General features: G+C 39.4%; 1 protein-coding gene across 4 annotated transcripts in view; it reads right to left on the reverse strand.

The window, feature by feature from the left end:
* exoc1 (exocyst complex component 1) overlaps positions 1-13,372 on the reverse strand; it is a 109,582-nt gene that overhangs the window by 17,738 nt on the left and 78,472 nt on the right. For all 4 annotated transcript variants that reach the window (XM_067987221.1, XM_067987212.1, XM_067987202.1 and 1 more), the window contains 3 exons: positions 10,399-10,509; positions 5,412-5,491; positions 1,226-1,463 (listed from right to left, as the gene is read on the reverse strand). In XM_067987221.1, the coding sequence (XP_067843322.1) occupies positions 1,226-1,463; positions 5,412-5,491; positions 10,399-10,509 (429 nt within the window). The remainder of the gene's footprint in view (positions 1-1,225; positions 1,464-5,411; positions 5,492-10,398; positions 10,510-13,372) is intronic.

Genomic DNA, 13,372 nt, shown 5'->3' on the forward strand with positions numbered 1-13,372 from the left:
CACTACACGTAACCCCACCAGCGAACAAATGTTATCTGTTTTTAATATAACGGGTCATTGACTGTCTTCCTTATCTCTTTTTTTTGGGGGGTTGTATATTCAGTGGCCTTTTAGATGACACCTTTCTGTCTGCTCACTGTGATTGCCTTGGCAACGGGCAGTAATCACCAGGCTTTGTTCTGTGATCTTAAAATGCAAAGGATTCGAAATTGTCTTTTCCACACTGCCTGAGGAAGGGGAAAGCCCCCGAAAGCTTGTGGGATTAAAAATAAAATCGTTGGACTATAACTTGGTGTTGTAAAATTGTTTACAATTATTTATTATACCATGAACTGCATTGTTCAACACATGGGATACCATTCTTGCTTTTGAGAGAGAATATGTTTTATATTTAAAACTTAACATTTGATTTCCTTCACCCAAGCTATGGAAATTTGTCTTAAACAAAAGATCTCCAAGCAATCACACTACCAAAAAGCAAACAGAAGGCCTAAACCAATTAAAATGGGCCTAGGCTCCCGAATGGCTTACCTGGTTATGGTAATGAGTAGCTGAGCCACACAGTCAAGTAAAGGCCAGATCAATTCCCAGTCTGTGTGGAGTTAGCTAAGCTCAGCTAGCACAGGGTGCCATAATTAACCTCAGTATCCCTGGGTTAAGGGGGAAAAATTGGCCAGAGTTCCCACTCTTAATCACTATCCAGTGACTCCTGCTGGGAGTGCATTTATGTGGAGGGTGGCTGAGAACAGGATCAGCTTAGCTATGATGCCCCCTGCATTGAAATAGCCTGCCAACGTTCACGTATGAAGGATGGCCCCTTGGGTGAGATATTTGAGGATGCCTTGCACCCAAGAAATGTACCCATCAAGGAGTCAACCTCTTCTGCAGAGAAAACTGGCAGAAAAAAGTAAAAAGATAAAAAAATATTAAAAAATAGAAACAGTACATGGCTAATGGCAGAATAACCAGTATTTTATTTCATTATTTTGAGATGACTTTGCCTATGTTACAGCTTGCTTCATCATATTAATCCATTTCAAGGCTCTCAGTGTTTGTTCCTATTTTCCAAAGTTCCAAACTAAGAAATCATTTCTCTGCACACCAATGGTATGGATAGATTCTGCTGGATACAATACTTGTCAAATAAATATGGCCAATACCATAAAGCATAACTTGGGTTAACTGGTTATTTGTTTCAGATACAATTTTCTTTTAAAAAACTTACAATGCATTTGTCAAAATTCCTCTTGACTGTCACAAGGACATTTCCTAACGTGGTACTGAGAAAGGAAGCAGGATCCACATTCTCTGCTGTCCAAACGTGATGACTCATTTTCACCAACATATACAACGAGTTAAAGCTGTCAATCTTGTCTCCAAGCGAAATGAGGTTGTTTAACTCTGGCTCGATACAGCGGAAAACTTTTATCATCATTGATCGAATAATGCCTGCCTCCTCTTTTCTGTAATTATAAACATGGCTTTTAAACACACAATTAACCATTTTTTAAAACGTCCTACACACACAACTGAGTTTTCAGACTTTTTGACAGAGAAGTTTTCATTAATATTAGTCTACAGTCCAAAAGCAGACAAATAAAAGGATGGTGCAGCTATTAGAAGATTCATTGACCTTTTGGAAAACCTACTACAACCAGTGTAGTTGCAATATAAGCTGTAAAAAGACTGAAAAGCTTTCTTCTATATAAACTGCAAATCAAATCCAAAAGACATGTCATCTATCAGAACATTACTTTTATAACACAGAAACATTGGGCTGGAAATTGCTTTAAAGAGAACAGTGAGCTCAACAGCGCTCACCATTGTTAGTGGCCAAATGAAAGAGCAAGTTCTGGAGTTTGCACATGCGCAGACAAACGTGGAAATCTGGAACCCGCTCCTCCTGATTCGCTGGCTGCAATCAACAGAATCAATGGACCAGCTTACTCTTCTGCCCAGCTGGAAAGTTAACTAATATCACCACAAAACTGGTACGTTTAAAAATACCAGGTATAAGCTAAGTTTTAACAGGTAAGTCTTAATGACTGCCAAACAACTAAAAATTAACTTGAAAAAATGTGCAGTCTCATTACTCCTTATTTTAATAGTTTTTGGTCATTAAATTTTTTTTAAAATTTAGTTTTTTTAAAACTTTTTCCTTCTGTCTCTTATTTCTTACCCTCTCTTTTTTCACTGTCAATAACTGTTTTACAATGATTTTAATGTACCTTTCACTTCCTGGATTTTACTTTCCAGTTTGCACAAACTGTTCATAGCTTGTCAAAAATGCTGCAATCTAATTGGTCTCCCTTCTCCCACAAGTCCTAGCTTCGATTGAACTGACAGTGGGCTCTTCTCCACTTCCTATTAGAGGAAGTGCACCCAGTAAAGACTGCGGTAAGTTAGTGGGTTTGTATAAATCTATGGAGCGGCGAGCACTGTTGGTTCACCGCTCTGAGCAATTTACGGGCTATTATGTTTGCTAACGAGCAATTGAAAAAGAACTATGACAAATAGGGAGTTTCAGTCTCAATTCTAATCAGAAGTCTAAATATTTTAATACGTATAAGAAACTGGCAGTCACTTTAAATTTTGCCGACTGAGTGTTCAGCTTGAAATACAAAAGTCACTGCAGATGATTTTCCAAGGCTTTTATGTTCAATTAAATAGACAATTCCCATGCAAATGCATTTAGTTTACAAAACATGTTAAGAGTAGATGTCCTTCAGTTGAGAGCTATTTGGCACGATGACTTGCTTTGTTCTGCAGTGATCAACTGATTCAGATAGGGTTTTACACCAAGTGACAAATGGATTTGTATCAAATGTCTATTAGATGGATCCTGCTGAAACTCTAGGGAATAGTAACGGGAACCACCGAGATCCTCCATGAGTGTAAGTATATGTTTGATTCGTGGCTTAATTTGATTTTAAGAGATAGATTTTTGATTTCCTTTGGTCCTGGTCAAACTTCAAAGGGTATCAGGGTATAAGTCAGGGAGCATGCACCCAGATCACCAGTTCTGAGGCCCAGATAGAGGCTAGAGATTGCATCGGTCCAACAAAACCCTATATACACAAGTTATTTTAAAGTGCAGATCCACATTTAGTGTTAGGAGAGTTAGAAATGTGTCGCGTTTTTTTGTTATTGTGTATCCGAGGAGCAAATGTGAATTAAAAGTGCTGTAAAGATAGTGCAAGCTGCTGTATTGTCTTTGCCACTGTTTATCTGTTACCTTCCATAACACTGTTTCATAATTTAATGCATACAACATGGTCTGACAGTGATTATTCTACCACTGTTCAAAGTCTAGGAGAACAGAAAGTTATTGGTGTATCCAGTAAACTAAATACAATAACAAGGGTTTCGGTCGATCCCTGGGCTCACTACATCACTAGCTATCAGGCAAAAAGAAAGTACACTCCAGTTCGTAAGGAGTGAGGGCTTGCTCATGGGAAAAAGCCTTTGGTACTGAGAAGGGGTAAATAGCAGAATAAAGAAAAAACAAGGGTGGCAAGCACCTTCTACATCCACATGCTTGGATGGGATACATTTCAGACTACTTAAGCTAGCTACTTGGGAGATTTTGTTAAGCTTTGTGCAACATTTGATTTACCCTAAACATCAACGAAGAGTATCAGAAAATGACAAAGACTGCAATGTTGAAATAATAATGGCAGAAGTGTAGCTTTTTAATTATTTTGCTTTGTCAGTGTTTGGCTAGGTTGGTCATATTTTCATTTAATTATCTGCACTATAATAGGATATATTTGCAGTATAGTGTTCTATTGATCCCTTGTTGCATCAGTGTATTTTACACTGGACATTCAGCTTTAGTATTTGTGAGGACGAGCCTTAAACTGTGATTAAAAACTTGAATTTGTCAATTCATGCTTATCTGAAAAAAAGAACAGAACTGTGGTCTGCGTTGCATCTTTTTACTTGTTATTTTATTACACGTGTACATTAATTTCTGATGCAGCTAAAATTTGTGAACCTCCATGTAAGCTTTCTGTAAGGAAATGACAGGTGCACGTTAAATAAAAACTATTATGGCATCATGGTGCAATGCGCTGTATCATGGAGTGGGGTTGACAATTGTAAACAATTTTACAACACCAAGTTATAGTCTAGCTTTCAAGAGAACAGCGTCCACGACACCACACAATCCTGCCACGGTAACCTCTGCAAGACATGCCAGATCATCGACACAGATACCACCATCACACGAGAGGACACCACCCACCAGGTGCATGGTTCATACTCCTGTGACTCAGCCAACGTTGTCTACCTCATACGTTGCAGGAAAGGATGCCCCAGAGCATGGTACATTGGCGAGACCATGCAGACGCTGCGACAACGGATGAACGGACACCGCGCAACAATCACCAAACAGGAGGGTTCCCTCCCAGTTGGGGAACACTTCAGCAGTCAAGGACATTCAGCCACCGACCTTCGGGTAAGCGTACTCCAAGGCGGCCTTCGAGACACACGACAACGCAAAATCGTCAAGCAGAAATTGATAGCCAAGTTCCGCACCCATGAGGACGGCCTCAACCGGGATCTTGGGTTCATGTCACGCTACACGTTACCCCACCAGCGAACAAATGTTATCTGTTTTTAATATAATGGGTCAGTTGCTGTCTTTTCTATGTTTCTACCTCTCTATCTCTGTTTTTCTTTGTTTTTTTTGGTGATTTGTATATTCGGAGACCTGGCAGGTAACACCTGTCTGTCTGCACACTGATTGCCTTGGCAACGGGCAGTTGAAAAAACTGTCTGTAATCACCAAGCATTGTTCTGTGATTTATAAATGCGATTTCATTTCGAGGATTTCATTTCCAACAACGTTCACCTGAGGAAGGAGGAAGCCTCCGAAAGCTTGTGAATTTAAAATAAAATTGCTGGACTATAACTTGGTGTTGTGAAATTGTTTACAACTGTATCATGGAGTGATAGATATGGGGTTATAAAAACTGGTTCTTTACACGGCAGATTCCCAAACCTAACTGTGACATTACGCAGAGACCAGGCGCAAAAAATAGAAAATCAGTATCACTCTCGCACTTCCTAAGGATTGTTTATATACTGTTATTGTCAAAGGCCTGGGAAGTCATGAAAGGGAAGGACAAATGGGTTAGTAATTACAAAAAGATCAAATTATTACAAAAAATAAAACGTTCTAGTAATTTCCCAATTCCCTCTGGCTGTATAGTGGGATGTGTGCATGCCCATTCTTCTTGGCCATTTACTAAGGCTCTCACATCATCATTATCAGACCATCCTAGTTTTGTGGGCAAATACAAATCCTAGAGACTAGCTGAAAGTTTCCCTCAATGAATCATGAGCCCCAGAAAGTTTTCATTAATGTTGATGTCAAACACATTGAGAATTCTAATTGCATCACTTACTCAGATGGCACTGAGTGCTTGTCTCCCAAAAGGTTATGTGGTCGAGACAGAAGTCCCCCATTTATATCGTCGGAGTCTGCCTGATGTTATGAATAAAACACAAAGTAACTTTAATATACTACAAGTCATTCTATTTAAAGTAACTTTAATATACAAGTCATTCTATTGAACAAACACACTTGGAATAAAAGAAATTACAAATAACAAAAAAATCAACTGTATTTGTATTTTTTGGATTTAATGAGATATTTACCCACATTTTGCCCATAGCAACTAAGCCTAGTGTATACTGCTGTATCATCACTTTCAACTCCACAAGCAATTACAGCTAACAAGGTTATGCCATAATCTTACTGAACTAAGAAAATGTTGCAGTGGTCCATTTTGACTGAAAATCTATCAGAACTATTTAGATCGAGGGTCAATATTGCTTCAAGTCTAGTTTTCATTGCAACACCTTCCTCATTGGAACATGATATACTGGATGTTCCTTTTGTTGCGATGATACTGTCTATTTGCATTATCATTAGTCACATAAATAAAAAGTTTATTTATTAAAGACTATTGATGCTTTGTATTTAGGTAAACCAAAACAATTGATTCCACTTCGATCAATACAGTTCAGTTTGAATCAGGAAGAGAAACATGGACATGCTCTTGTGAATTGCTTTACTTCTCCCTCAGTATTTTTAATATATGTATCACTTTTCTTATTAAACCAAATTAATATTTTTATACCTAAAGGTTTTACCAAATTAATATAGCCAAACATAATTTGACAACACCGTTTGGTATGCGGAATGCACTGAGGGGCTGAAATCACATACAGCTTTGCATTGTATAATCATAGGTTTGTTGCAATATTTTGAGGCCAGTGAAAAATTGCATATTAAAAACGGAGAAAACAGAGTGCAATATGCTGAGTTCCATTAGCAGCTACTGTCACACTAGCTGCTGTGGTAGGTGATAAACTATATTTGTGGTATGTTATTTATAGAATAATTGGGGCTATTAGTGACAAAATTAACAGTTGGACCACAAGCTATATATCTTATCACATCAGGACACAATGGCTATAACATTTATAAAATAAGTGCTAAAGGGAAGTATGTAGATCAGAAAGAGGTTGGCCAAGGATGGATACCTAGGGGACTCCCAAGGTGACAGTGGGGGGGTAGGAAGAGAAGCTATTGTTGGAGGTGCTTTGGCTACGATTATATAGGTAAGCGTGGAACCAAGCAAGGGCAGTTTCTCGGAGTTGGACTTTGTAGGAGAGGCATCAGAGGACGATGGTATGTTCGACCATGTCAAAGACAGCAGAAGGATCAAGGAGGGATATTGCACCAATGTCACAGTCATGTTGTTAGTGACTTTCGTTAGGGCCATTTTGGTGCTAAAAAAATGGCCCCAACGAAAGTCACTAACAACATGACTGTGGGAGGGGTGGAAAGCTGTTTAGAGGGATTCAAACAGGAAGTTTCGGGAGATATGTGGAGGTGACAACACGTTCAAAGACTTTGTACAGAAAGGAAGGTTGGAGTAGCATAGTAGTTAGCAAGGAAGAGGGGTGATTGATGGGTTATTTGAGGAGGTAGCGATGACGGCAGCTTTTTTTAAAAAAAAGAGATGGGCACAATGCCTAGGGAAAGAGAACCATTCACAATGTTAGCTAGCATGGGGGCCAAGAAGGAAAATTGGGTAGTCAGTTTAGTGGGAATAGGGATATAGGAAGCGGGAGATAGGTCTCATGGACAGGATAAGCTTGCAGAGGGCAGGGGGGAAATGGGGAAGAAACTAGAGAGAGATGGGGTTGAAGGCTATATGGGAGGGGCAAGTGGGGGAGGTTTGACTTTGTTGGCAAAGAGAAGGGGGAAGCAGCAGATGCAGCTCAACAGATGGTCCCTATCCTGGTGACAAATAAATCTATGCGCTCCTTGCATTTATTAAAGGTGAGGGTGGGGGGAATGAAAAAAAGGGTTTAAAGAGGAAAAAATAAATAAAATACTGCGGATGCTGGATTTAAAGAGGTGGGGGTTGGTAGTAGAGGAAAGGAGCCTGGGGTTATCTTTGCCATCCAGGATTGTCCTACAGTCGTGGGCAGTTTTGGCAGAGGAGTGTAAGGCCTGGTAGAGCTTGATGTGATCAAGTCAGGTCTGACAATGGATGGCTAAGCCAGTTGTGTGCAGATACACTCAAGTTTTTCCCCTTGGACATGAGGGAGTGATGATGGAGGCCCTACCAGGGGGAAATGACCAGGATTGGGGATGGTGAAGGTTTTGCTGGGCATTGAAGGTGGAGGTGAGGGAGTGGTTGAGCAAATCAACAGCTGCAGAGGTAACCCAACGGCTACGTGGTTGAGTGCGGGTTGTAAGTGACTTGGGGAAAGTTTTTTAATGGGTGGTGAGAGTTATTTATTTTACTGGTTCAGTCTTTAATCAAAAAGACTTTGAGATGATTTGTTCCAAAGTATAATAGCTTTATTAAGAAGTTATAATAAGTAGCGAAGATGTTAAAATACAAGAAAACAATTAAACATATACAACCTGGCAAAGTTTATCCCCATACAAGATTTCGAGGTGCACCTCTCAAAGGTCCTTGATATTATTTGAACCTCGCTCCGAGAATGTTCTAACACATACGATTTAATCCTCAAGTCTAGAAGTAGAGGGCACAGTTGCAAGATAAGGGGTCGGCCATTTAAGACTGAAATGAAGAGGCATTTCTTCACTCAGAGGCTTTGTGAATCTTTGGAATTCTCTACCCCAGAGGCCTGTGGATGCTGAGTTGTTGAGTATATTCAAGACTGAGTTAGATAAACTTTTGGACTCTAGGGGAATCAAGGGATATGGGGATTGGGCGGGAAAGTGGAGTTGAGGTAGATCATCAGCCATGATCTGATTGAATGACGGAGCAGGCTCGGGGGGCCATATGGCCTACCCCTGCTCCTATTTCTTATGTTCTTATATATGTTTTTAGACATATCTAGCTCAATATGGGCCTCTCATCCTCCGTCTCACGAATCTGCCATCTGCCCCTTACATTCCAGATGACGCACATCTGACATCATGCCTCCTATATGATTAGTTGTCTCCAAAGCATCCCAAACTAAAGACAACTCCCTTTATCCATCTTATGCACGAGATAAGAATGACACAGGATGCTCATTACTCAAGGGGCCTCTTTTCACAAGGTAACTAAAAAGCCTGCTGATGCTAATTATAGAGCGCAGAAAGTCTTGTTCACAGGAAAAGCTTATATAATGCTTTTCTTACAGGTGGATGCAGAAAGAAGTAGAGTTGAAGGAGGGTAGGGAAATATGGGTGATAAAGGATACAAGAAAGTGGTTGGAGAGAGCCTGGTCAGTGATCGAGACTACGGGAGTTGGCGAGGATGAACAGCAAGCTGTAATTTTGGGTAGAAGCATTTATATGGGTGGCAAATTTGGAGGAGAAAGGGTAAGGGGAGCTAAAATGGAGATTGAAATTACCAAGGATGAGGAGTCACTCGGTGTAGAGCCAGACATTTTGCATTTAATGTGATAAAATTAAACTGCACCATCAGCCAAATTATTTGACTATCTTCATCAAAAAACAGATCTAGCCTGTATTTAATCATATGGTCTAAATGTTTTGGGCAGATTAAATTTTACTGTACTACATGCTGAAACTGATGAGTAAAAGTTGCTCACACTTTTTATTCCTCCCTTTCCAATTATTTGTAACTGGTGGTGTATGACCAGTTTCGATGTCTCTGCTGAACTTCCAGTAAAGCTTTATTATTCAAGAGAATGATTATATGGCGCTATCTTTATTGATGAGCAATGCAATTTTAATGGTTTCAGACAACTTGCACAATACAAAGGAAATGCATTAAGTCCATAAATGACAATCACTAAATTCTATTTTAAACTTAAATGGAATGTATTAAACTGTTAAAATTATTAATACAACAAGGAATTTACTTTAACTGTCCATTCTGAAAAATTTAGATGTACAGTAACAAAAGAAGAAATCATTTTCAAAATACATATAGCTTACTTATCTACCACGGTCGTACTAGTGGTTGCAATTTTCAAGAAGGCCATAGTCTGCATCAAAGGGATTATGCAGTTTTATTTTTTGGCCCAATATTCAAAATACAATAACCCATTTGGGTCACTGTCACACAAAACATCAACATGATAAAAATAATGTATGATTATTCTCCCTTCTCAGACATAAAGTTAGTGGGGTAGAGTTTCCACTAGTTTTGTGCCCAGATTCCAGCATAACCAGATGGACCAGCACAAAAGATCGGGGAATTTTAAACGTGAGTTACGCCCAAAACCACTTACATTCGTGTTTTGCACAATCTTTTACATTGGTTTAAGATTCAATTGGCCTGGATCAGGCCCCACCCACAAAACTGGCCCGCCCCCAGGTCGACATTGCGAGATTCCGCCGATCGCACTGGTTCGGGAAGACTCTTCAAATTGGGTTCGTTTTCTTCGGTGCACAAGTGCTAGTAGGCACGTTTTAAAGGTGTTTTCATATCAAAAATGTTTTAAATTTCTTAGAAACTGACTAGTAGATGAAACGAGTAAATGGTTCAGTATAGTTTTTTTAAGTCATTTTCAGTGATTTAAAATCAGGTTACTCAAAGGTGGAGGGCTGGACACCCTTATTAAAAATGCTTATTTTTGGTGATAAACCCATTTTCAGCTGTATTAATAAAACTGCACCAGATTACCACTCTTAAATACATAAAGGAGTACTTTTTAATGGAAAGAAAGAAAGTTAAATGATTATGTTCTATTACACTGCCCGATTACACTGGTTCATCGATAGATTTTGTTTGAGATTCTTCAAATTAATTTTATCGGAAACTTTAACTGTAGCCTAACCAGCGCAATTTCGAGCGCGTTTTGATTGCGCTCAAAGCGGAAATTCTACCCTAGCATCTCTTTCCACAGATATAGATTTACTTATGTAGTGTAAAAAGGTCATACCACTACAGATCCTGGTAAGGCTGGATTCTGTTGTAACTTGAAGAATTTGCTAATGAAGTCTTGTTCAGCCAAACACAGGGGCTCCAGCTCACTTAGGACCTGCTCAAAAATCTTCACAAAAGGAAACAACGTTTAGTACAAGACCATCAAGTTGGATCTTATCTACAATGGGATCCAGTGCTAAACCAATAAAATCACAATATGCCATATATACTTATGCTAATGTATAAAGGCACTCAACATTTTTCTATGCTTAGCAAGCTTTTGTATATTTTTAAGCCAGAATCTTAAGGACTTTTATAATTTCTGCTGGCAAAATTCTCAAGTAGAAAGCTGTTTCATTGCATCATTCAAACACTGATATATTATAAGTGCTATCCTTGCAAATTACATGCAATACAAGTTGTGTTTCCTACCTTACAACAGTGACTACATTTCAAAAGTACTTCATTGGCTGAAATGCACTGTAGAAATGCAAGTTCTTTCATTCTTCTTGGTGTCAATGTATGAGCTTTTAAATCTAGCCTTGTACTTCTCATAGGTCATAGAGTGACATGAGTCCGTGAGGTGGTTGGCTGTTGCAATTCCTGTAGGAGCCTTTTAGGACTGAGCTTCCATGAGATAAGAACCATCCTGAGATGGACATGCTATAGATTGCATCTCTTGTGCAGCTGCATGGGCGCATGGCTCTGCATCCTTTCAGCCACAAATGAAGGTGCTGGAGAGGGCTAGCGAGTAGGCTCCAGTGTGCTATTACCCTGACAGAGAACATTCCCATTCCTACTATGTCATGAGTACTGTCTCCACAGGACCACTGATCCGCTTGAAAGCAGATGTAATGGTACCAATAAAATCAATGAAGCCCCACGAGATACTTGTCTGCAACTCAGCCGCAATTGTTTGAATGACAAAGACACTGCGCTCACCAATATGGCACCCCAGGCCTCTATTGCAGAACTTTGAGCATCCATGGAGGAAGTACAGACTGCCCTTTGCTGCAACATTCCATTTAGTAGCATGTACCTTAATTTTACAAACAAGCCTTCTATGCAGTACCGTATCAAATTATTATATTTGCAAAGAAGCATCTTTGTAAAAGCGTACAATAAAACTCACCAATCACACTATGATAGATTTACAATCACAGCTGGCAACCATATCCCTCCGTATAATTCAGACAAACAGCATAAACTATTCACAGCAACTGGATAGACTGTTGGAACTGCTCCAAATAAGGAATGGACACCGAAAAACAAAGGTAGATGACAGAGGGCTTGCTGGTTTGGAAACTGTAATTTGGTACCTGGCTATGCACAATACCTGCACCGGGTACGGTCTAATATATTTTGCACCATCATTCCTTCCAATATAAGTATTCAAAATTCAAGTCTTGAAGAAAAAGATTAAGAAATTCTGTTTAGACACCATAAAATCAAGGACTATGCTTAATCGATTTTTTAAAAAAGGATGTAGCTTGTTTATTTCATTTCATTGATTCTTAGAAACCTGGTGCACTTTATATAGTATATGAACTGAGCATCATTCTTTTCTCTTTTATTAATGGGGATCACAGCATGAACCTGGAAGAATATCTGAAACCAAGACTGAATATAAAGGCGAGTAAAGGGCAAAGAGGGGGAGGAATTCCTGAAATGTGTAGAAGAAAACATTCTTGATCAGTCTGTTTCCAGCGCAACGAGGAAGGAAGCAGTACTGGATCTAGAAAAAGAAGTGGGACAAGGGGCGCATGCTTCAGTGGGGGAGCATTTGGGTAACAATGATCATAATATCATCAGCTTTAGAATAATTATAGAAAAAGACAAGGAACAATAAAGCGTAAAAATACTTAACTAGAAGAGGGCTAATTTCAGTGAGTTAAAAAGGGATCTTGCCCTGGTGGATTAGAATCAAAAATTGGTAGGCAAAACAGTAATTGACCAATGGGAGGCGGTCGAGAAGGAGATGATTCGGGTACAGAGTAGGCACATCCCCAGGAGGGGGAAAGGCAGGGCATCCAAAACTAGAGCTCCCTGGATGACTAAAGATATAGAGATTAAAATGAAACAGAAAAAGGAGGCTTATGACTTATGCTCATAATATAGTAGAGAACCAAGCTGAATAAAGAAAGTACAGAGGAGATCTAAAAAAAGGAAATAAGAGGGGCAAAGAGAGAGTATGAGAATAGATTAGAGGTTAACATAAAAGGAAAACCAAAAGTCTTTTATAACCATAAATAGTTAAAAGGTTAGTCAAAAGAAGGGTGGGGCAAAAAAAGATCTTTTCGTAGAGGCAGAGGGCATGGCTGAGGTAAGAAATGAATACTTCGCATCCATATCCAATAGAGAAGAGGATACCGCCAATGTAGCAGTAAAGGAGAAGGTAGTAGCGATATTGGATAGGATAAAGATAGGTAAAGAGGAGGTACTTAAAAGGTTGGCAGTACTCATAGTAGAAAAGTCACCCAGTCGAGATGGGATGCATCCTACGTTATTGAGGGAAGGGTAGAAACTGCGGAAACTCTGGCCACAATCTTCAATTCCTCCTTAGATATGGAGGCAGAGGATAGCAAATGTTACACTCCAGTTCAAAAAAGGGGAGAGGGATAAACCTGGCAATTACAGGCCAGTCAGCCTAACGGCGGTGTTGGGGAAACTTTGAGAGACAATGCTCCTGGACAAAATTAATTGGCACTTGGAAAAGTATGGGCTAATAAATGAAAGTCAGCACGGATTTGTTAAAGGAAAATCTTGTTTGACTAACTTGATTGAGTTTGTTGATAAAGTAACGGAGAGGGTTGATGAGGGTAGTGCAGTTGATATTTTGTATATGGATTTTTAAAAGGCATTTGATGAAGTACCACATAATAGACTTGTTAGCAGTGGCAGAGTGGATACAAAATTCGCTACGGGACAGAAAGCAGAGAGTAGTGGTGAACAGTTGCGTTTCAGACTGGAGGGAAGTATACAGTGATGTT

The sequence above is a fragment of the Heptranchias perlo genome, chromosome 1 (genome assembly GCF_035084215.1).
Source record: "Heptranchias perlo isolate sHepPer1 chromosome 1, sHepPer1.hap1, whole genome shotgun sequence".
In the NCBI taxonomy this organism is placed as follows: Eukaryota; Metazoa; Chordata; class Chondrichthyes; order Hexanchiformes; family Hexanchidae; genus Heptranchias; species Heptranchias perlo.